A 26,545-nucleotide genomic window follows, 5' to 3' on the forward strand; every position below is an offset into this window, starting at 1 on the left:
ACAGATGCCTGGTGTCAAAGCCATGGCCTCAAGCTCAGTGCCTAAAAGTGCATTGTCATCCCCTTTGGTAAAAACTCTGTACCCATGAACTACAACATAGGCGGTAGTATAGTTAACACCGAAAGTGTGATAAGAGACCTTAGGACACAGGTGGACAGTAGTCTCTCCTTTGATAATTACATTGCCACAGTAGTCAGGAAATCCTTCTACATGGCACATCTCATCACAAAAGGTTTCTCATCCAGAAAAAAAGAGGTCATTGTTCCCCTTTACTCATCACTCATTAGACCCATTATAGAGTACAATGCCTCTTTTGGTATGTACCTCACAAGACATCTACAACAACTGGAAAGGCCACAGAAATACCTCACAAAGAGGATTACTGGCCTCAAACAGATGCCCTACACAGACCATCTCAAAAAACACTAGCTTTACTCCGTCGCATATCGCCTACTCAGAGGTGATCTCTGTCTAACATACAAAGCTATGTCAAACCCAGAGCTGTTGGACATGCTCCACTTAAAGAAATCCCAATCCCTCCGAGCTACACACTCTAGGAACCTAAACCATGTCACCACAATAAACAGAACATGCCGGAGGGATAGATTCCTATCCCAGAGACTTCCCATACTCTGGAATAAACTACCTATCAATATCAAACAAAGCTCCTCATTAGCACTCTTCAAGAAAAATCTTGATGATTGGATGGGAAATAGGAAATTCACCCCAGGAATCACCTCTGTGGCTCTGCTCGACAGTGGCACAGGAAAATAATTTTCTTTGGTGTCAAAAGCCGGGGTACCTTTTTGGCTGGGCTTGTATAGGCCCCAGGGCCGATAGCCTAGTACCTACCTATGAACCTATCAACCTATAAAATAAGGCTGTTTGAGGCTATCACTTCACACAAGTCAAGTAGCAAACCATTCTACTGCAAATGCATTATAAGGAATTGTATGTTTTATTCATGCGAGGTTTACCTGTTGTCTGAATGTGCAGTGTTCAGCTGTCCAGGCTGTGGTGAGGTGTGACCTCTGGTTGTAAGGTTATCTGAAGAAATGCTTGTATTCGGTCTACACGATATTAGAGATCTGGCCGTCATTCCTACATCCATCATGTTTTTCTTCTCTGAAACAGCACGACACGAGCTGTAGAGACCATTGGCTGTGAAGAGAATCAATACAGTAAAGTGATTACAGCTGCAAGATAAAGCAGTAAAGATAATAACCAGAATAAGTTATGATGGTCAACGTACTGATCACTGCTGCAGTAGCCTTAGTTACATGGCTTATATCCTGCCGTGGATATAACACCCAAAACACTTCCATGCACCCAAACCATCAGTCAAGATGAGCTAAACTGACTAAACACACAGGTTTGTGAACCAAGCCCTTCAGAGCTTTCATGCTGTCGAAGAAAGTGCTCCTCTGTGCTTTCAAGGATCAACAATATACTTGTTCATAGGTTTAGGTTCATAGGTGTTTACTAGGCTAATGACCACAGGGGCATTTTTAAGCCAAGCCATGCATCCCACATTTCTGAAAGGTTCTGGTACCCTTGATACGTGTAAGTCGGGGCTTGGGAGATGAGACATTTATAAGCAGGGGCCTGGGAGATGCACCATTTACAGGCTGCCCATGTCCATTAGAGACACAGGTGCCAAGCCAGGGATGAATTTCCTGTTCCTCATCTAATTGTCCAAGTTACACTTGAATTGGAAAGTTAGGACACAACAGTTTCAAACTTGCATAACTACTGCTCAGAGGTCAATGCCTTACCACTAGACTATGGGGACACACTGCACTGTTCCTTTACTTGGAAGATAAGTTCCTTTGGGGAAAACCTTCCACATTAAAACAATATTGTTTTATTGTACTTTCCTATTTAGTAAAGTTATTTTTACCCTAGAAGTTTTTGTTTTAATGGACAGTCATGAGAATTAACTGTACTTTTAAATGGGAGTACACTTTTTCCTGTTAGTTTAAAAGTGGTTTACATTAATTGAAAACCATTTTTTCCATGGAGAAATTGTGTTTATTTTACTTTTGGGGGCAGGTAAGGTGTTTTAATGTGCTTTTTACTGTGTTTTCATGTGAAAAAGTGACTTTTAAAGACTTTAAATTTTTACTGGCTTTTGCTACTTGTTTTCCCCCGTAAAGAGACATCAATTTCAGCTCCACCATAGAACAAACTACTGGTCCCACAGTCGGTCCTTCTTCCACCCTCAAAAAAAAAGTTAAGCAAACAGCCTTTGACACCACAGCAGCCTAGCAATTTGCCTTAGTCACAGGTGGGTGATTCTGCTTTGCCCATGGCTTGTTCCTCAGACTGCTCATCTTTTGCCCCAGATCCCTCTGGTGTATCTCCTACAGCCACTACAGACTGGGGGTTAGCCATGTCTACTGCAGCTGTTGGGGTCCCCACCGTGGGCAAAGGAGAGCCACTTTTTTTGATCCTGGGAAAGGGAACAGGAAAGGCTTCCCTGTTAAGTCAAAATGTTATGCTGAATCCTGGGGAAGCTACTGCTGCCATTAATCACCATCCTAATCAACCACTCTATCGCAGAAAATAAAATACCTACACTATGGAAAATTGCCCACATAATCCCTCTCCATAAAGGTGGCAACTCAGCAGATATTTCTAACTACTGTTTCATAGCCATTCTCTCTCCCCTTTCTAAAATCTTGGAAAAGTGCATTCATACGCAACTGCTAGAATATCTATTAACTAACAATCTACTAACACCCACACAACATGGATTCTGCCCTAATCATAGCACTTACACAGCATTAATGAGTTTTACCAGTACCATAAACCAGCTCCGAAGTGAAGGTAATCTAGTGTCCCTACTTTCCTCGATCTGTCAAAGGCATTTGACAATATATCCCATACCAAACTCTTAGATGTCCTAGCTGACCTGAACCTCAGCCAGTCATCAATAGCCTGGTTTCAGGACTATCTGGATGGCCATCAACAAGCAGTATTATGGCAACAAATTCTCTCCCCTCTTCTGCCCATATCCTTGGGAGTCCCACAAGATTCTATCCTTGGCCCACTTCTCTTCACAATCTTCACAAACAAACTCAATACAGCTACAAGTGACACCACAGTTATACAGTATGCAGACAACTCAACCCTTATATGTGCTGCTCCTACCCTCCAGCAACTAGAACAAATAACACAACAGGCATTTACAGCTATAAAAGCATGGCTAACCAATGCTCAACTAATACTGAACCCCCCAAAAACTAAACAAATCCTATTTCACCAATCTAGAGCCCTTAACACCCCTCCTGCATTCAAGATCACCTCAGTTAATATCACCATCATAACCCCAGTTCCTAATACTAAGTTGCTAGGGGTCACCATTGACCAGAATATGCTATTTGACATTCATATTGCCCAGTCTATAAAAAAAGTTCACAAAAACTAGGGGTACCTCTACAGAAGTAAACAATACCTCACAGCAGACACCAGAGCTACTATTGATAGAACCCACCTTACCTCAACCCTACTTTATGCTTCCTCTATCCTTACCAACCTAAGAAAGTCAGATTTAACAAAACTTGAAACCTGTTACAATAAAATAGCAAAATTTGCAACAGGCGCTAACTACAGATCCTACCACTGCCAATCTCTCAGAAAACTCTCATGGCTTGAACTCCCCACATTGCTAAAATTCAACCAGCTCAAAATGGCCCACCAAATAATAAACCATCCTGCAAAAACTCCAGCCCTAAAGAACCCACTGGCTCCCTACTCAAATAAGAGGACCCTTCCCTCTAACAATAAGGCATTACTAGATATGACAAAATGCAAAAGCCATGCTGCAGAATCCCTCCACTCCTGGAGTGTCTCCAAAAGCTGGAATAGCCTTCCACTTGATATCCAACCCTAACATATTTCAGGTCAAAAAACTACTAAAATCCCACCTATCAACTATATGGATCTGCCCATGTATCGATCCTGGCAGATACATCATATTTGTATTATCCCCAATTCTCTCAACAGGCTGCCCAAACTACTGCCCGAGACCAAATTCATCTTTCTTAATTACCCTATCTCTATCTACTTCACTCCAAATTACCCATTTACTTTCTAAAAGTAAATCCCACTACTCTCTTCAACTTTCTCTCCACACTCACGCTTGCATATACTGTACCGTACTATACAGCCAATCACAATCTTTCTTTAATGCAATACTGGCTTTTAAAAGCTGATTAATTTACTTAACATTTGTTTACCGAGAAAGTCCGACTGGGAATGAAGCCAATTTTTAGCAGAGTCCCAGGGAGAAACACTCCAGATGCATGTCTTTGAAACATGTGAGGAAACTGGAGCACTCAGAGGAAACCCACACAAACAGAAGGAGGATATGCAGACTCTGAACAGAAGGCACTCCAGCCAAGAATCAAACCGGACAACCTCTTGCTGTGAGGCAATAACACTACCACTGCGGTGTCTGATATTATTGCATTTATGGTCAAACCTGAGCACTGTAGATTTCATGTGTGGTCTAAAGTGTAGCAGACTGCTTGCTATGTTGTAGCATGCAGTTTGCTACAGTTTAAAAGTAAAAAAAATAATTATAATAATTATTTTTTTTTTACCTAAAACCTGCACGCCATATAGGCACAGTATAAACTGTAGCATCATTTATAGCAAGCAGTTTGCCACAGTTTAAAAAGAAAAATTTTTTTAAACTAAAACATGAGCACCATAGCACTCCGTGCAGGCAGGGTATAAACTGCAGCAACTGTTTGTTACATTTGTAGCAAGCAGTTTGCTACAGTTTAAAAGGAGATTTTTTTTTTCAATTAAAGCATAAACACTGTAGTGCTCTGTGCATGAAGGGTCTAAACTCTAACAACTGTTTGCTACATTTGTAGCAAGCAGTTTGCTACCATTTAGAAAGGAGATTTTTTTTTTAACTAAACTATAAGCACTGTAGCACTCCTTGCAGGCGGGGTATAAACTATTGCAACTGTTACATTTGTAGCAAGCAGTTTGCAACAGTTTAAAAAGGAGAGGTTTTATTTATTTATTTTAACTAAAGTATAAATGCTGTAGCACCCTGTGCTGTGCAGGAAGGGTCTAAACTCTAGCAACTGTTTGCTACATTTGTAACAAACAGTTTGCTACAGCTTAAAAGAAGAACAAAGTATTGTTTTTAATTAAATATCTTGAAAGAGGGTTGGGGGCAGGGCACAGAAATGGGACCTGAATGGCTGGGATGGGGGCGGCATGTTATGCATCTGGACACCTGGTTGGTGTGCCAGTAGAAGGAATGTCCTTTTTTTCGGTCTTCAATGGAAGAGTGGGGGGAGGGGGATAAATCTAACTGTAAGAAGCCGATCGCTTATAATGCATCGATCGGCTTATTAAAATGAAGTGCTTTTTTTACTCTTTACTTGAAGAACTGAGGGGGTGGGGCACTGGTTAATAGTACCAGTGTAGGAAGCTGGTTGAACCAGCTACACTTCTCTCTGTGATAGTGTCCAAATACAAAATGGTATCAGTTCACAACCTGTTACCTCTTTTTCATCATTCAAGATTCCTGGTGACACTAGATTTAAAAGATGCTTATCATCACATCCCTATTCATCCAGACTTCATGTATTTTTTAAGTTTTTGTGTGTCTGGATCACACTATCAGTTTTCTACATTACCCTTTGGATTATCCACTAAACCACCAGTATTTACAAAGTGTCTAGTTTCAGTTAAATTCATTGCAGGCTACAGGGTATCCACATTCTTCCATATTTAGAATAATTGCTTATCTTTGCTGAGTCTTTTTTTGAAGCGTCACGAATCTCTCACTTGGATGAGAAATCTCTTACACAAACTGAATTCCAAAAGAACATTCAAAAGTCTTTTTTAACTCCTACAGATATTGTGTTCCCGAGGTTTCAGCTAGACAACTCAGAGCAAAGAGCTTTACTCAGGAAAAAATGGAACTATATCTAAATCTGTTTCTAAGGTCTTCCACTCAGACTTCAGTCACTGCAAGGGAATACCTCAGGATTTTGGATATCATAGCATCTCTGATTCTCATGATATCCTTGGCAAAATTCCACATGAGAAACATACAATGGTATTGGAAATTTCTTTTGTCCAAGCACCAACATGCATTGTCTTTTCAAATCTCAGTAATGGAATTTGTCAGAAGAGAAATCACTTGGTGGAAATAGGAAATTTCCCTAAATCCAGATCTTCACATCACCCTCCCTGCTTCAAAGCAGTCAGTCACCACAGATGAATCAGACTTTGTTTGGGGAGCAATTTTAGAAAGGAGTGTGCAGGGTGTGTGGGACGCCAATGACAGACTCAAGCACATAAATATAAAAGAGGTGCTTTCCCTGATCAAGGTACTCAACTCTCAGAATCATCTTTGGTCTCCTGAACCTCTTCTTGTTACAGATAATACAGCAGTCATGTGGTATATCAACATGCAAGGGGGACCAGGTCATATCCCCTTTCCAGATTAGCCATGTAGCCTTTGGGATATAGCTTCACAGCACACCCTTAACCTACAGGTATCCTATATTCCTTCAGGGCAAAATTGTGTGACATATAAGTTGAGCAGGCCTTCACAAATGAAAAGTAGATTGGTGTGCATCCACTATTTGATCCATCTGTGATGAGTTACTCAAGTAGTCTTCTTTGCCCCCCTCCAAGCCATCAGCTGAAAATATTCTGCTCTAGAACGCCATGCAATAAGGCCTGGAAGACAGATGTTTTTTCCCATCCTTGGACAAGAATGTTCCTGTATATTTCTCCACTGATATCCAGGGTACTTCAGAAGGAATCCACCAAGATTGTTGTTGTGACTCCCTTTTGGCCCAGACAATGTGTTTCTCTCTTCTTCTGAAAATGGCTAGGAGTAATTACCACAAGCTTCCTCACAGAATAGATCTACTCAAACAAGATCAGGGGTTCGGATACCCCCTATCCTGATCAACTTCAACTCATTGCCTGTATGACAGGCTCTTAATTCCCTTTAGGCACCTGTTTAGTGCAGCAGGTACTAATGGAGACATGCTACTAGAAAATCATATATTTGCAAATTGAAAAGGTTTTCTTTTTGGTGCCAACAATATAACCAGCACCCATTCAGGGCTATTTGTTCTTGGCTTAACAATATTTGTGTGTGTTACTATCCTATGGCTTTTCTTATTCCTCTATCAGGGTTCATTTATTGGCCATTTTAGCATGTCTGCCCATGTATACTCCACTTTCAATGCAGTCTCATGCCAAAATGTTTTTGAAATGGGGTTTTGCATAAGAGGCCTTGAAGAAAAATAGTACTCTCCCCACTTGGGATCTTCATTTTGAGTTGGAGAAGTTAACACTTGCTCAATTTGAACCACTTAATCTGGCTGAATTGAGGTTCTTAACATGGAATAGTGTTTTCCGAATTGCTCTGACCTCTGGGAAGTACCTGAGTTTCAAGCTCTTGTGGTGAGTGAACCCTGCCCCATTTTCCACAGAGACAGGATTTCTTTCAGAATTAATCCTTCTTTTATGCCTGAAGTGATATGATGTTTACTTTAAGCCACACTATCCATCTCCCCATTTTCATTCCTGAACCTAAAAATTAGGGAGAAAGGATACTTTATGCCATGGATGTCCACAAACAGTCCAGGTACTACCTTGACAGAACTAAATCTTTCAGAGCTTTGGATCAGTTATTAAATTCCTGTGTAGGTAAGAAGAAGGGACAACCCATTTCAAAACAGACTACTTCCAAATAGTTGTCTCAGGCTATTACCTTTTGTTATAGTCACCACAACAAAACTATTTCAGGCCGGGTCAAGCCCAGTCTACCAGGGCCTTGGCTTCATCTATGACTTTTTGAAAGTTATGGATTCTAAATGTATTCTATAAGCACCAACTTGGTCCTCTATATATATATTTATAAGGCATTACAAGCTGATTCCTTCTCTGGGTCTAGATCAGGCTTTGCTAGAACCATTCTCCAGGGGATCCTTGACCCTTTCCCTTCCACCTCCCAAATGTAGTAAGTCAGGGTAACCTACCCTTATAGGTAAGGCTACTGCAGTAATCAATATGATGAACATAATACAGCTATATAAGGAAACTTACCATAACATTAGATGTTCAAATGATCACTGCTGCAATAGCCACTCTCTCCTTCCACTCCCCTTGCTTTTTGTTGTGTTGTTTATGCCGAGGTGTGAATACTTATTTTTTGCTGTTCAAACCATTGTCCTTTCAGGACTCAGCCTCCTTCTCTGTTGGAATGAAAGCTCTGAAGGGCTTGGCACCAAACCTGTCTTTTTAGTCAACCCAGGTTGAGCTGCTCGATGGTTTGGGGGAATTGAAGGTACCCTGGATCTTTGGAAGCTGGCCAGCTGAATATCCTTGGCAGGATATAGTTAAAGCTACTGCAGCAGTGATAACTCTAACATCTACTGTTACAGTAAGTTTATTTACACAGCTGTACTTTCTGCAGACTTTGTTTCTCCATCGTCAGCTTAAATGCAAGGACAGTCATAACACGATTTAACATGTCATCTACTAGATTTTCTATCCCCATATCATCAAATGTCATAATAGTGAAAATTTCCTGGTACTGCACAGAGACGTGTGCAATGAGCTGTCCTCTATTCTAAAAACACTTTGTTACAGTGCTTTCCATTCAGTCTGGCCTAGCAAGAAGGAGGTAAAATAATCCTTCCCATAAGTCAAGCTTTTAAAAGAATGATTACAAAATCAGATTATGAGCCTGAAGTACTCCACAAACAGGACTCAAAAAACATCATGAACTACAACTCTGTAACATGTTATCAGATCCCCACCATGTTACCGCAGGTCATGATCACTTCCTTAATAAGCTTAGAACCCTTCATAACACTTTTCTAATCAGTGTCATAAATTATCCCTTCACTGACTGGGAGAGCTATGTTTCAACCAGTAATCAGGTACAAAGCTACCATACCTTCATAAAGTTTAATCTCAAACAAATAGTAAAAATTTCAGCAGTGGAAAAAATATATTAAACATCATCCTGACAAACATGGCTGCCAGCTGTGCTAAGCTAAGTGTTGTCTCACACCTTTTTCTTTCTTACCAGAAACAAATGTGTGACATGTCCATATATGTTATCTTTCAGAATTTTGCAGACAGAAACAACTGGTGCCCTCAACCATTTTGCTGGGAGTCTACAACACTTCAAAAAATTTTTTTGATAAATTCATCCCTGTGAAGCATAAATGTAGTAGGAAATTCTGCAACAAAACTAAATGATAGAGACACAAAATCAATTATTAAACCAGAATAAGAAGTGTTTAAGTTTTCAAATTTTAACCAACCCAAAGCAACAAAACTAAGGTCTACACAATCCAAAAAGCACTCACTAAAACATTAAAAATAAATAAAGCATAATCCAAGGTAAAGCCTGCCTTCAAAATATGTGACAATTATAAGACTTTCTACAATTATATCCAAAAAAAGAAGGGAAATAAAACTGTAGTGTGCTTGATATTACCATAACAGAGCTAACAGATATAGCTACTGCATATAACACATACAGATTTAGAGCAACTTTCATGCCATGGGGGAAATTTATCAACTGTTCCTCCATGAAACACAGCTACACCTGAAATTACATCTGAAATTGTCACATATAGCTGTAGTTAGGCCAGAAATATCAGTTTTATGGGTCCAGGCATCATTCCAAAGATACCAAGAGGCCAAATTTGCACAGGTAAAAATAGTTCAGTATAACCCTTACACATTCTTAATAGAGAATTAAAAAACTTGGCTACATCTCTGATAACCTGATACAACATGCTGCGGTCCAATTCCACACACCCCAATAATTATCTACCACACATTCTCACAAGTATCATAGGAATTTTATTCAGACAAGCAGAAAAAAAAACTCACTGCATGACCTGACTCAGCCCATGTCAACAAAAGTATCTTGTGTGCTTAACCTCATAATTTTTTGAGAATGTGATTGCCACCTTGTATGAAGGATTATCCGTTTGTGCATCTTATATCACTCTTGATAAAAAAAAAAAAAAAAAAACAGTAGCACTCATGATAAGAATTATATAAAACTCAGGGATCTAAAGGTAGATAAAACCATAATTTGGGTCCACAACTGGATGTGTGGTTGTATACAACAGATCCGAATAGGAGGAGTCCTATTCTCTGACCTGTCACCAGTAGAGTCTCTCTTGGTTCTGCTTCGGGGCTACTCCTTTTTGGCATCCTTTACTCAAGATAGCAAAATTGACTCCATTTTCTGGCTCACCATATATTTACATGACTGAAAATTTAGAAGAATTATCCTTAGCTCCACTGACACAATTTCCTTTTTAACATCACTTAACATTACATACAAATTATATAGGAGAAATAATATTGGCTTCAATGCCAAAAATGTTGCATTTTGCCATTTAGCAGCAGAAAATAAAAACATACTTACACACTACGCATGAGAAGCACCAAAAAGTTGGCAAACTTGTAAAAGAACTTACAGATGATGACCTTTTATTTGATACCCATATAGTCTCAACAATCCAAACAGTATATTCAGTTGCATACCTAATCCCCTCAGAGTTCAGAGACATGCCAGAGAGGTAACTGACACCTCTGTACAGCTCTTATCAAACCAGTTATAGAATAATCACGTCACCTGATGCAACTGAAGCGGGTACAAGTTGCATCTTGATCAGACTTGAAGAACTTCAAAGAGAGTCTTACAGCTGAAGACTAAAGCAAAACTCTCTCATTTGTTAGTATCCTATCCAATTACCTTCATCTCAGTTATTATTTGATCTGAGGGTGGGATGGTCATTGTAGTAGAATGTATTGCTAAATACATTCCTCAGTGTTGGCTGCTCTTACAATCACTCACTATCTTCCGTCGTAGATCAGGTATGTGCCATATGTTGTTATATTTCTGTCTGTTCTAAGACTGTGTACAACAGTGAAAAGACTTTGGTAGTGTGTTATATTTGTAACAATTTCATTCAGATAGATTAAGCTTTATGTATGCTGAACATGTTTCCCTTTAACAAATATGTATGTAATATGAGTTGCTGGTGTTCTGGTACATATATAAAACATACTGGTTAATCCCATGAATGTTCTCCAAGTGGTGGTTTTATACTGTGTTCATCAGTGTAGTGCCATTTTTGATAATTTGCTTGATAAGCTGTACATTTACACTGCATTACCGTGGTTCTCTATCAGTATATTTCCTGCTAAAACTACTTTGATCATACATTCATACACTTTCTTACCATCACTCTGCTCTTATATTTCCCCAACATTCTCTTGCTCTGACTTACAGTGGTCCTTCCTCCATCTCTTTTTTGTATAATAAGTACTAACTTTATTGCCTCAATATAATATTACAGTTTAGTAGAGTTTTTCTCTTTCTTTTATTAAAGAGACTGCAGTCATTACATCTGACCTCATTACTGCAGGAGTTCTGCCACAAGGCCCTATTCCTACAAGGGTTCCTATCATATAATCGAAGATGCAATCCTTTGAATGCGCCTTGATTGAACTTGAAAGCATGAAACAGCAAAATAGCAAAACGGCATATAAGAGATTTCTTTCCCTGGGAATGAAATCACTTGGCCGCCTCCGTTACTTTGCCGTTTTCCTCACTGTAGTGCGATCTCAGAGTTGGTATATTTAAGTAGGGGGGCTGTGGGGGGGCACAGCCCCCCACTTTATGTAATATTTTGAAGTTTTTATTTATTTTTTGTGGAACAGCATTTTTTTCCCTGGGAAAAAATCGCTGTTCCAAGTGTTTGGGATTGTAAGCTTTCGCTTACATGGGGTCGATAAATCAGCGTTCACTTTTTTAAGCGTTCGCTGATTTAATATAAACCATCCTACAAGGTTACTGAGAATTTTGTCATTGTATAATGTAAGCACATTTATCATAAAGAACGTCGCCATCTATTAATCATACAAATACTGCTCTGTGATTGAATGTCTTTGTAAAAAAATATGTGTACTCTAAGGACCTCTTACTAAGATGGCCACTGTCCTTTTCTTCTTGACCAGTAGACTATACTGTTTATGCCTATTATTTAGCCTCAGGAAATGACAGTAACCCTGTTTTACTTTGTGTCTCTTTCTTAATTGCTCTGTACTGCTATAAACTGGTTGCTGTCAGTTATAATTTGACCTGAGGGGTTGGGAAGCCTGCTCCACTCAGCCTTGCTCCTCTACCCTAACCCCAATTCTCAGGCACACTCGCTTACTTTAACATTATACTTCCTACATACACATTTCACTTCTGACTCTTATTCAGAAACCTTCATCAAATTAACTTAATACTTCTGTGCATACAGTTCTGTTTCCTGCTTCCTACTTCCCTATCTCAATTTAATTTTTAGCCCCATTCCCTACTATCTTTCTCACTCCCATATTGCTTTGCTCTAATATACATTCAAACTCACAACCTTTCCCAATAGTACCTGTCTATTCCACATTGTATATTTAACTTTTTTTTCAAATAAACCCTCATTTATTCTTATTTTAACTTCATCATTATACTCTAGCCTTTCATAGCAGAGAAGATAGATACCAGAGCAACCTAACTCTCTTCTTTTATAGAAAATATATCTCTCTTTACTTACCCTCCATCATCACTGAATCTCCTACTGCCCTGCAACTTCTTGTTTCATTCTTCATTTCTACTTCCCCATTACCTGACATCTAGAAAATACAGATTCCTGTACTTAATTATGCGACTCTTCAGCTTATCCCCTCTTCTTCTCCTCCTACTATGGCCTAATAATGTCCCAACATCTCTCCATTATTGTCCCAACCACTTATCCATACTTCCTGTATAAACTTTCCACACATTGCACCAAACCTATTTAATATTGCCACTCACCTTTATTCCAAATATAGAGTGATTAACTGCACTTCAACTCAAAGCAAAACAGAATTAACTGCAAGAATCATCTCCAACAACAAGTATGCATAATTACCCAATATATTAAAATCTTTCTAGGAGGAGATATAAACCCTACTCCTGTCCCCACCTATCACAATGAATACAAAGATAATTCTCTCCCACACTCTTCTCTAACCCAGCAACAGCCAGTCCCCAGCAATGGTGATCTAATTTTTGCTGCAATAAATGCTAGACACATAAGAAATAAACCTGCTGAACTACATCCCTGGATTACCCAATATAAGCCTGACATTCTTGCAGTAACTGAAACTTGTGTTAATCCCAGTAAAATGACTCATCCATAATAACCATAAAGAGAGGAAAGCTGATGAAATTATTTCCAAATACCTATCACATTTTCCTTTACAGCAAACCAATACCAACATTCACTTCAGCAAAGCTTCTTATTGCTTTATTCAAAATGAACAATTATAAACAAATATGTATTACTGTCCTTTACATCCTTCCTGGTGACAACACAGCTATACTGGAAGATATCCTACATTGGATAGCCATAACATTTCCACAAGAAAAAATACTACTAGATGATGGGAACAACATAAACTCTAACACCTCTGTATCTACCATGAATGTATATGGTTTCACATAACTAATTAATAGCCCCACACATTATAGCAAGACATCAAATTCCCTATTAGACTGAATTCTAGTGTCCGACCCTAGTAAGTATACCACCGCAGGTACAATGTTAGACTTTTTTAGTGATCATCTCCCAATCTATATGACCAGACATCTCACGCAGCCAGTTAAATAGCATATTTATAAAAATAACATGCAATCTTTCAGGGCTTAACCCAGAAATGTTCATTACTACACTATTACATATTAATTGGAACTTCCTAAAAATCATCCCATTAAATGCAGCTGTAAATGAATTCAACACAAAATTTCTAAATATTATAAATAGACTTGAACCTCCTAGGAAGAAGAGACTAAAAACAAATAATGCAACGTGGCTATCCAAAAAGAGTTAAATGCGAATGTACAATAGAGAAAAACCATGGAAAGAATGGCAAAAAATACATAATACCTCTGTATCTTGAAAAATTTAGAAAGCTTTACAATCGTACTAAAAATAAATAAATTAAGACAAAAAACTATATTATAATAACTTTAAGAATAATATTATATACAACCCTAATAAAATGTGTACATTCATTAAAGAGATCTTACATCCTGACCAAAAATTCAACCCAAACTGCTCTCCCAGTAACTCACCACTCAAAACTGCAATAAAGTTAAACTCTTATTTTGTAGACAGTATAGCATCTCTAACCAAGGATTTCTCAACATCTAATCCCAATCTCGCCCAACAGCCACATATCACCAAATCCACTTTCACCTTCAAACCTGTGCACACATCCTACATAAAACTACTCTTATACAAACTTAAACTGTGCTCATCTTCAGTTGATGACCTTTGAAGTGAGTACCTAAAAATAGCAGCCAATAGCATTGCCCATCCTGTCTCAATCCTTATATATTCCCTCACTCTGGAAAAAGTCACACATTATCCCTCTGCACAAAGGAGGAAATTCAACAGACATTAATAACTTTAGATCTCTGGCAATCGTATCTCCAGTCACCAAAATACTTAAAACTCCTATCCCCTACACAACATGGCTTCCATCCTTCCCATAGTACTACACTGCCCTTCTAACTTGTATAGATACTGGCAATAAAGCTAGAGATAATGGCAAACTATTCTCTTCCTTATATCTAGACTTATCGAAAGCCTTTGATACAGTTGTCACAGCAAACATCTACTTCAAATGTCCTCACCAGGTGTCTCTTTCAGGTCACCTTTCTGTGGTTATTGTCTGGACTTATCTAAAGCCTTTGATACAGTTGTCACAGCAAACATCTACTTCAAATGTCCTCACTAGGTGTCTCTCTCAGGTCACCCTTCTGTGGTTCAAAACCCACCTGTCCAATAGGTATCAGTCAGTAAAATGGCACTCCACATTCTCTTCTTACCTCTCAATCATCACAGGTGTGCCACAAGGCTCTATCCTTGGTCTCCTGCTCTTTAACATTTTCACCAACACCCTCTATACATCCATACAAAAGGCCTCCCTAATACAATATACAGATGATTCCACTCTCATTTCCACAGCTGACAACATGGTACACCTCAAAAAAATGACTCAGGAATCTTTAACAGCCACTGAAACATGACTTCATAACTCACTTCTCAGGCTCAATTTAAAACAGACCATTACAAAACTATTTCTTTTTTCTTTAAAACAGACCAAACTATTTCTTTTTTCCCCACATCTCTCTCTCATGAAAAAACAAAATTTAAAGTCCTCTCTCTTGGTAATACAACCATTGAAGTCACTTCTCATAGCAAATTATTAGAGGGTGATAGTGGATGATAAGCTTACATTCGACCTGCATATACAAAATTGCATAAGAAAAATGCAGCAAAAAATACAGATGCTTTACCAAAAACTTTCTCACCAATGCAACTAAAACTATATTTGCCACTACTTATCTCCTTGCCACACTTCTTTAAGGTACTCCCATCCTTACTAATCTCCAGGCTTCACAAAAATTAAAACTTAAACAATGTTATAACAAAGTTGCTAAATTTCCAGAAAATACCCTTTCAGAACCTTCCACCGTATAGTACTACAAAGCCTAAATTGGTTAGAACCGCCTCATCAACTAACACATACACAGCTTGTTACCACCTATAAAAAGTATCTAGCATCCATCTGCCTGTCCAGCACTAAAACCCATTATACACAATTATGTTCCCAGTTGGTCATGGTGATCCAATGACCAAAAACTCCTGTCCCCAAACCTTTCATATCTGGTGGGCATTGTCTGTACTCATACAAAGTTGCTAAAGTCTGGAACTCCTTACCTGTATCCATCAGATTAATACCTTCCCTTTCATCTTTACAAACCATTCTGAAAGACTTCCTAGCTAAAATCTGTCTCTGTCCTTGCTCAAAACCAAGCTAAACTATATCCTTAATGTTAACAAATACCTTTTCATTCATTATACCACCTTACTCTCCCTTCTTCACTTACTTCCTTACTTAAAATGATTTTCCCCTGACTTTTTCTCTAAATATACCATAAGCCTATTCTTCCCTTCACTTCATACTGCAAATCCTGTTTGTATTACACAAACTTACCTTTAATTTCACTACAAACTGTCTACAATTTCTATAAATGTTAAATAAGTGTCATAGAACTTGTATCTATTCTTAACCAATGTTTTTATATTACCACTAATTTGTTATAATTATTTAACCTGCAGATGTTTTGTTTTATTTTTGAAGATTGCAAAATTATTGTTCTTTTGTTTTGTAATAATTTGGTGCTTTTCTCCCCGGGCTTCCACTAAAAACGGGCTTCTAACTAGTTGGACTTTCACAGTAATCAAATATTAATAAATAAATAAATAAATACATACATACATAATTAAATAAAGGAGGCCTCTGCCTAACATACAGAGCATTAATGGATCTCTTAACCTTTCAAGCACTTTACTTAGAATGCCGCTGTGATGATTTGAGCACAAGAGGATGTATATGAAATATGACAACTTCATATCTGAAAACCCCTGCACGTACGAAGTAAATTCCTCTCAAATTTAAACTCATCTTATCAAACTTACCTTTAAAAAGGAACTGGATGTTTACATGTGCAACCACAAGTTTCAACATGGGACCGGAGGCATCATGCTCCTCAATGATCAGGAGGCCTTAAGTTTGTTTAACAAACTTATGAATCTGTACACTCATGAATTTCTTCAGCTGGCTTCAATGTGTAGTTTTACCTTAGAATTGTGTTATTCACACCATGTAGATAAAGGCATACTCTGATCTTATCTGGTTTAACTACTGTCGGCATACTATTTATCCAAGGAGTTGAATTGGCTTGCCATGCAACCATACAGATTTCATCCATCCAGTTTAATATCTGAATGCATGAACTGATTCATAAATACATCGACTCACAAATTAATATACTCATAAATTCATAGATGGTTAACCATGAGCAAGCAAACTACTGTCTTTGCAAACTGACAAACTCTTCCTGCATGAATATGAAGTTTTTGTACTGCTTGAATTTGCAGTCATTTAACTTCACAAATGTATTTGTCTTGTCTGACTGCACTAACTACATTATGCTGTCTGGTGCTCTTAGGCTGTAGTTGCATACTGGATGTGTATGTTTAATCATACCCAACTCTTCACAAGCTAATCAAAATATCTGGTTATTTGGTTATTGCAGTGACACAATTTGAAATAAATGACTGCAAGATTAGTTCTTGTAAACAAACCATATATCTTTCTGACCCATATTTTAGACCCCCCCTCCTTCAGTGTCTTTCAAGCCAAAATCTCTACAAGCACTTCCTGTTATATTCAGCACCTGTATTAGGGGTAAACATTAATACTGTTGCCATTAATTTTCAGTATATTGATTAAGTCATTATTTTACTAGCAACACTGCTCTAGTCAGTATTTTCCACAGAAACACTTTTCACTGTATACACATCAGCAACATTCACAAAACATTGTTTCTATTACACGGACTCGTATGAGTCAGTGACAATACAGGAAACAATTTTATTTGTGACAGTCACTTGTCTGTCTCCTGCCTCCCTTTTCCTCCTTTCATTTTTGCACATTTTAGTGAAATAGTTTAACAATCCACAGCTTCTGCTTTTTTTTTGTTTCCTGTCGGGAAAAGACGGCCTCATGAAAATAAACAAACATTGTACAACATGGTATCTGTTCCAATAAACGCCTTTTGATTTTAACTGCACCATCATAACAATACATTTTGTGAAGGCCTTTATCCACATGCAGATTCTAGACTGTCTCATATTACATAGTACATCAACTGTTTTTTTTTTCTTATCTTTGGCAGCTTTTTACTTTATTTTAATGTTGCATACACCCATATCCTCTACAAGCTCCTTAATTTCAGTGCTTGTTAATTCTGCTATTGTATGCATATTTGCAGGTTTATCAAGTGCTAGCTAAAACTCTAATAAAAGTTGCTTCTCAATTTATCATTCTTTTTCTCACAGATAGTTGTATTTCTTAGCAAAGAATGCTGTAGCTGTCTAAAAGCAGTTTTTAACATTATGTGTCAGTTCAGTACACAGACATCAACAAACTCTTGTAGTCCTTGATTTCTAGTGAAAAATAAATTAACGATGAATGCAAATATTGCAGAATCAGAGGGGCTACAGCCAATTGGCACAGGTTGTCAGAGCTAGTGTTTGAAGACGAATGCCACAGAAGCTGAAAAGTAAGGTTTACAAAACAGTGGTGTGACCAGTACTTCCCTCTGGTAAAGAACCCTAGGCAAAGAAGCAGAGCAGTTGAGGAAGTTCAAGGTGATGAAGAAGAATTGCCCGAGATAGGTTTTGCTTACGCACACTGTGGGGCAGGTAAAAAAAAAATAATGACACGGGAGCAGAAGCCAAAGGAGCACCAACTGTAGCAAAGTTCAAACAAAATAGGTTACAGTAGTTCAGGCACATGTGTAGAAAAGCAAAAGGTGATTTGATAAAGAAGATTTAGGTGATACAGGAAGAAGGCAAGAGAAAATGAAGGCATCCAGCAAAGAGATAGATGGATTCCATGAAAGAAGACCTGCAACAGTCAGGTATGACTGTCAAAGAAGGTAGAAGAGTGGCAGTGAATCAAGAAAGTTGGTGACAGCTTACATGGCATGCAATGCCATGACCCTATGTACAAAATGGGAAAGGGGAGGGGTTGTTGCTGCTGCTGCTATTGTTGATGGTATGTAACAGATTTTTATTAAGTTTGAATATTGTTTAAATCTATTTGTAATAACAGTTATGTCAGAGTGGTGCTCTGTAGTAAGACTGAATGTATAAAATAAATTTATGTCATCAACTCCAGAAAGATAAATAATCTAGCAAAGTACACCTCCTTCCTTTTCTCAACTATATCAAATGCAATACTAATGTGATCAACATTTTGTTATCACTGTTCCCAGTTTTCTGGCACATTACCATGTAGAACCGAGGAGCGAGTAACTGAAACAATGTCGCTCATAACAAAAATACTGCTGAAATTAACAAAATAATAGTAACTAAATCTCACTTGCTGCAAAGCCCTAAAATTTGCAATTGAATTTCAGTGATAAGTATGTAAATTACTTGAGAATCTTTGCCTCTGCATCATCCCACTACAGTGTGGCTGTTTTTTTTTTTTTTGCTGTTCATTTTTCAATTTTTATTGCTCATTTATTATCATTTGCCAGTTTGGCATGATTTTCTTTGTTAGTTATATTTTGGCAGTTCCCCTTCATTTTACTTCTGCTCATTACCTCAAGGAAGTTTTAGCATTTTATCTCTGAAATTTCAGGTGGTGATTTACATGGGCATTTCTTTGGCTGCACTGATTTTCTGTTAGTTCAATAGTAAGGATCATTTGGATATACATGATGGCACTTTATTCTTACTCATGTTTTTTATATCCATTCTGATGACCAGTAAAAACTGAACCCATGAGTGCTGCTGGACCATATACCGACACCATATGATTCATGGGTTAATCCATTACTACCTAGACTCACACAACAAGTATTGTATCAAAGATTCACAGGGACTGTCCTGGATCCAGCTGCACTCTTTACTATCATGGCAGCAACTGCTAAAGTGAGAAGAACCATGTGACATCCAACATGCAGGTTAACAGTATGTGTACTGCTGTGTAAAGTGGTACTCGGTACTTTATACATCACATTTACATAGTCCTGTACTTTTACTAAACAAGTATTTATAGTCTTGGACTTAACAATGTTCATATTGGCTCATTAAATTAATAAATTAAAAGAAAACATGCATTTAAGTACTATATAGCATACATAAAATGTCCCCAGGAGAAGTATTAACAAATGCACAGCTACCATAGTAAGCAGTGTATTGTTTTGTAGTTATGACAAAAAAACATTAAAGCCATAAATGATAGTTTTGTAACAATAAAGGTTTAGAAGAAAAGTACATGCACAGCATCTGTATTCAAAGCTATTCTGTGATTAGCTTTGTGATATAAAACACGAAGAAACAAATGCATAAAATTAAACAAAGAATGGAACCTTTTATAAATTGCATTCTGTAGTTACAGATCTAATGAGCAACAGCCATACTGGACAAATAAGCTCTGCCATATCTTGAAATATTTTAACTCAGCACTTCATTGCTCAGATTTTTCAATGTTTATCTTTTTTAAAGCACTGTTACACTAGTATGATTGTGAGCTGGCTCAACAAATAAGAAATAAAACCTAGAGTAATCAGAGCAGGAAAAAATGTAATCCATGTTGCTCATTCAGCCATATTAATCTTGAAATGATTTTACCTGATTCCTACCACTTACCCCTCCAACCATGTTACTAACAGCATGTAGTTTTGTAAATCTATCAGCAAGTCATTTTCTAAGCCATTCATCAGAAGAGCCTCTATAGTAACAAGGGATAACATGTCATACTCAGCTAAAAATGTTAGTGAGTCAAAATATATTTTGATACTAAGATATACATTTATACAATAACACTCCTGCTCATTATGCCTATCAACAAAGCATACTGCTTATAAAAGTATTTGTTTTCAGGCAATTTTTCAGAAAGCATATTAATTCATGTATTGAATTTGTTAACCTAGGTAGAACATTTATCATTTCTGATCAATTTCAGTCTCAGCTCAGGGTCAGTAATATAACCACTCTTACAGAGTGCATAATATAACAAAACCAAAAAGGGACAGTGAATAAAATACAAAGAATGTGTGATGTAAAGAATACAAAAGTGCATAAGCCAGTAAAGCAAGAGGATAAAATTACATTGATATCATTATTGGTTTACGTACAAAGCTTGTTTACATTTAGGAAGATGAGGAATATATACAAGTTTGGAATATAGAAGACTAAGGTGGGAGAATGGAAGCGATGGATATTAATAGAGCACTTAGAGAAAAGATATACAAGCTGATTATAGTTATGTGGCCTGCTGAGATACAGGAAAATTTAGCTTGATTACATACATGAGATTCGCCATAAGCAGTTAAATAACTTTGAACAGCAAATATTGTGAATGTGTCCTCCTGATGAATTTTACCTGGCTACATTGTGAATGCAACCTGAAGCAAAATGCTGAAAGACACATCTCACTATTGAATGTCAGCCTGTCCATTATTATGTGCCTTCTTTGAAAAGCCATTAAATGTGGAAATGAGCAGAACATAATTAGGGACATGATGACATGCACATATTAAAAATTAATATATGCTTCTTCTTACACTTGGCAAAACATTACAGTTTGCATAGTGATACCTTCACCATGTTTTCATTAATACTTTTCCTGCAATCTGCTCTTACTGTTTTGACATGATAAAGCCATAAACTTTAAATCTCTATTCCTTTACATCTGATCTATTGGAGTTTGGACATAATCGGTTTGTCATATGTTTACCCAAACATGGCACCATGGGGAATTATTTCAGGATCTAAATGCTGAACTTTGACACAAAAAAATGTTTGCTTAATACAGTCTCATATCAGTTCACCATTAAGCTGCATTATGCTGCTAAATTCTGCTGACCATATGGCACTTGAAAGTATGACTAGTTATAAATTAAATATTTTACTACATATGAAGTTTTTCCAGATTATATGAGTTGATATACTCAACAAGTTTTATTTTGATTCATAAAACTAATGCTGACATGCATATTCTTAACATTATTGTAATAGTAAATAAAAGTTTATGTGGTAAAAAACAATCAATTATTTCATGCTTGACATTTTTTGCAGTTCTGCCATACTGGAGCTCTTAAATAACTCCAGAAATATGTTTCTGCTTATGATTATGAACCATTTTTAGTAACTATTCAACAAAATTAGGTGTAATTATAACCAAAGTTAAATCAAGCTGACTGCTGAATGATTAGGGTCTCATCTTGACTTTAGATGTAGATGATTGGGAAGAGTCTTAAAATGCTATATACGTGTTATAGTCGTATGTAATTCTTGAAATGTATATGCTAACTGGTGTTATATATTGAAAGAAATATAAGTGGTAATGCCTATGGCGAAAAAATAAACTTCAGCTCCAAAGTGGGTTACAATCTTAATTCACCTCCTTTTCTAATACAAGGTACATGGGCAGTGGATGAATGCTGAACTCACTGACAGAAAACACAGCATTCAGGCTTTGTGATCTTGGGAGTAGATTACTGCAACACTCCATTCCAAAGAATAAATATAAGGTAAAAAATAGCATCTAGTTTAGCGGGTTCTACTATGAAACATCAACTTCCTGAAAGCTGACATGATGAAAGGACTTGCAAAAATGCCAGAAAGTGAAAAGGGTAAAAAAATAATTTTTACTTATTTTTTGCAGGGGGCAAGACCCCCAAATACAATGAAAAAAATGTCAACTCCACAGTCAGACCATCTCAAAGAATGGAGAAATCTCCAAAACAAGCAAATCACTGTTGGCACACACCAGCAATGATTTCCTATGAGAAATGACATTTGGCGTTATGGCATTCGTCATTTTTTTCTTCATGCGACTGACACTTGAGCATTTTGCCTTGAGCATATATAGGGGAGCGAAGTAAGGGTTAAAATGCAATGGGGTATGTCCATGTGTGGATAATGGCTGCCTGTAAGATGATGGATAACCTGCATAATGTATAGAGACCATGCAATTATTGTCCAAATAGCCACAATTATTTATTTATTTAGTTATTTATTTATTTGTGTTTGTTAAACTGGTGTAGCATGGGTCCATTTAGACAAAGAATCCTAGTTATAAAAATACTATGTTTAAATAAGCAATAGTAGAAATGACTACACCCCATCAGAATTTTGAGACTCTTCAATGTGAACCCTGAAATTCCAGAAAAAGTAGGTGCAAGCCTCATAACATAACAGCATCACATAAAACTTGCTGTTACACCATAAAATGCATGTTTTGTATAGGCTCAAGTCTCCTTGCACTCAGTGATGTGAGGTACTGCATCCATCACAACCCTGCAACATAAATATACATATATATATATATATATATATATATATATATATATATATATATATATATATATCACATGTATATACATACTGAGGTTATCACCTACCCCTCTTTTGTAGGGCAGTCCCTATTTGGATAGCTGGTTCTTATTTAAAAAACATGCAAGGCAGGAATTTTAGAACAAAAATATTTCCTCTAATAGTTGTATAAAATAAACTATTTTGTGTTTGAAACACCTTAATATTATATGAAGTTACAGAAACATCTTGAATTCCACAACAGCAAGCTTTTAATTTTCAAAATGTGAAGTTCAGTACTTTGCCCTGGCTGTTGGTGTGGTCTGTCCTGAAAGTCTCACACAAAAAATGCCCCACTTTGTTCATTACAGGGAATGCTTTCAGGCACAATAATTTTACACTCTCGATACATATATATATATATATATATATATATATATATATATATATATATATATATTCAAATGTATACATACATACACACACACACACATATATATATATATATATATATATATATATATATATATATATATATATATATAAAACATGTGCATCCACATTTTCACATAATCACACACACCACGATGCTAGACTTCTAATGTAGCCAAAGATTAAAGAAGAAAGGCCTATGTGATTCCCTTAGAATGTGCATATTGGGATTGTATTTGTATTTGTTTTGGATATTTGGATTTTGTATTGTATTTGGACTGAAGATAGGCTTAAGATGTGGCCAGAACACTTAACAAAAAGGCTTTGCTTTCAAAGGGCAATTTGTGCTAGGGTATGTAGGTTAGATAGATGATGAGGGCATATGTCATCATTTATTTCAAGATGATTCACATTATTATTTGAGCTCCTAAACAGGCAATTCATTTCTTTTGAGAATGATGTGGGGCAAATTCAATAGAGAGCTTCCAGAGAATATGGAATACATAACAAATATGGAGGAGGCTTATAAAAAGAATATAAGCTCAGAAGGCTTAAGGTGGAACAGTTGTTCATAGTGGTATCATTCAGACAGTTTTCAAGTATGTTCAAATATTATACAGCTGTAAGCTATGTCTGCTTTGTCTGTTTATGAAATGGTTAGCTGATGCTGTTTCAACCTGCTGTTCAATCCCTTCAAAGAAAAGGAACTTAAATGCAATTAGCTTAATTACTGATCATTTTGTAAGAAGAGTGAGCCATGTACCTCACAGTCATTCACCTCTTCAGTTTCAGCTAAAATCATTGGGAAGCATTGACTTATTTATTGTTACTAGACAAAGAAGAGAGTATTCATTCTCCCTGGTCATCTTGTATTCCAGCATAGTACTAGAGACAAACTGATTTAAAACCAGCATCCAACCCAATGTGGAGGATATCATTAATGATGACTACAAGTAGGTCTGTGTAAAAAACAAAAACGTAATGACATCACTACTAAGGAGTATTAATGGGATAGGAATGTGGTGCATATTGCACAGTCTAGTCATTCATATACTATGGGAAGAAGATCACCACAAAAATCTAAGTACTACTGTACAATCTATAGGTAATAGAGGTAACACATAACGTGTGCAAGAGTGTGGAGAAAAGTAAAATAAGGTGATGAAGAGGCTGACACAAGGGTAGAAATAAGATATATCAGGATTTCTTAGAATATGGACAAGAATAGTTAAGGGAGGGTTTAATAAAGATGTTTCTTGTTTAAAAAAAGGCCAGAATTGAATAATGTATGTAATGTTGCTTATGTTATATGATATGTAGCAATATATGTAAGTAAAATATTTGCTATGTTAATTATAGTGTGGCTGCTTTTATATGAATATAATTTTCCCATACAAGTGATAATTCAATAAAGGTGGTTGGAAAAAAGAATAGTTTGAGTGACAATGCTAAAAGAAGACAGTGTTCAGAGTTAAGCTGACCATCAGGGGGCAATGGGAAGTTAATAACCAAAGGACAATCCAGAAAATGTGTCAATGTGTAGTCAATTTAAAATGTATTCAAATATATATTGTTAGCTTACCACAACATTGTACAAAAGTCATAATGAAACCCAAATATGCTGGAGGGGATGAGGGTGTACTGAGCAACAAACAGTCCTTTTTTGGAACTAAAAGACAATCAGACAAACTTTTCTGTGACTTTGAAAGTGAAAGCCAAAATGGCAGTCATTTTCACTGTTTTGTGGAATATGAAATACATGTGCATGTGTTTTTATAGAATTGATGCTTCTAGTTTTTCATTGGACTCTACACTGGTGGAGAATGCTGGCAACTGAACAGAGACTTGCTATGTACTGTTTCTCATAGTATCTCTGGTGCCAAGTATAAACCATAATTGAGCTAGCAATTCCTTCTAGCAATGTTATCATTTTTTTTCCCTGACACATACCTACCAATGTTCTTTGAGTATTTTCCTGGTGACCCCAACCATGGATGACTTACTTAAATGACTTATGGATTCACAGGTAGAGATTAGACAGAAGCTGAAACAACTGCAACAATAGCTAATTGTGCTAGCTAATGTAGCTGCCAACACTAAGACTGCACCTGCTATTAAGAAGCTAACTGAGAAGCCTAACCTGGTATCAGAACTGAGTAGTCTGTGAAAGAATCCTCTAACCTGAGCTGATGGAGAGGCAATAAAAAGGTATAAGAGTGTGAAAACACTTGATTACATGATCTACTGCAAACTGGAAAAAAAATCAGTTAGGAGTCAGATTATTTCTAAAGTGTAAGCAATAAAATTTTATAGTTGGACAAAATAACAAGACCACAGATGCATACTTTAAAAATATTTTAATGCTTTTGTTAAAACCTTCTAGCAACAGTAAATTAAAAATGCTAGAAATTTTAGCAGTAGATAGGTTTAAAAGATCTTTGTCTATTAGTATATGGAAATGGGAATTAGAAAGTGATCCCTTGAAATATGACATGTCTGTAAATGTAGTAGACAGCTTATTCAGTGGCATAATGTTTAAAACTTATTTGCTTGCTTCTAAGTCTAAACCCACAGAATGAAATTTGATATGATCTCTGAATCAAAATACTACAGGTAATGTATTAATTTGTTTCGTATATGGGGGAGAGACCTTATTGCTATGTTCTGTGCTACTAATACTGAAGAGAATGCTAGTAGCATGATACAAATGAAGTAATCCTTATATGGTTTGACATGGATAATCAAATCAGCATTATGCCATTGTCTTACAATTATGCTGGTTAAGTATACTGTATATCTAGAGGGAAGAAAAGTTCAAACTCGACTAGACTTTGGAAGAATGACTACCATTGCCCATGGTCACACTCTGATATTAATCACAAGATTAATCACAAAGTAGTGGTAATATAAATTCAATGTAAGTAGAAACTTACAAATGCATTGGATTACATTCTGTGACCATAATCCCTGTAACTCATGATGTAATATTAGTAATAGTATTAGGAAAAGATTTCCACATTTTACAATTCTACAGTATACGTATATGTGTGTGTGTATATATATATATATATATATATATATAT

General features: G+C 36.7%; 1 protein-coding gene across 2 annotated transcripts in view; it reads right to left on the bottom strand.

The window, feature by feature from the left end:
* Positions 1-26,545, bottom strand: part of GLIS1 (GLIS family zinc finger 1) — a 1,802,806-nt gene that overhangs the window by 1,001,627 nt on the left and 774,634 nt on the right. For both annotated transcript variants that reach the window (XM_044085458.1, XM_044085459.1), the window contains one exon: positions 978-1,161. In XM_044085458.1, coding sequence (XP_043941393.1) covers positions 978-1,161 — 184 coding nt within the window. The remainder of the gene's footprint in view (positions 1-977; positions 1,162-26,545) is intronic.

This window comes from Protopterus annectens, chromosome 10.part0 (assembly GCF_019279795.1).
Source record: "Protopterus annectens isolate FY-2018-M chromosome 10.part0, PAN1.0, whole genome shotgun sequence".
Taxonomy (NCBI): domain Eukaryota; kingdom Metazoa; phylum Chordata; order Ceratodontiformes; family Protopteridae; genus Protopterus; species Protopterus annectens.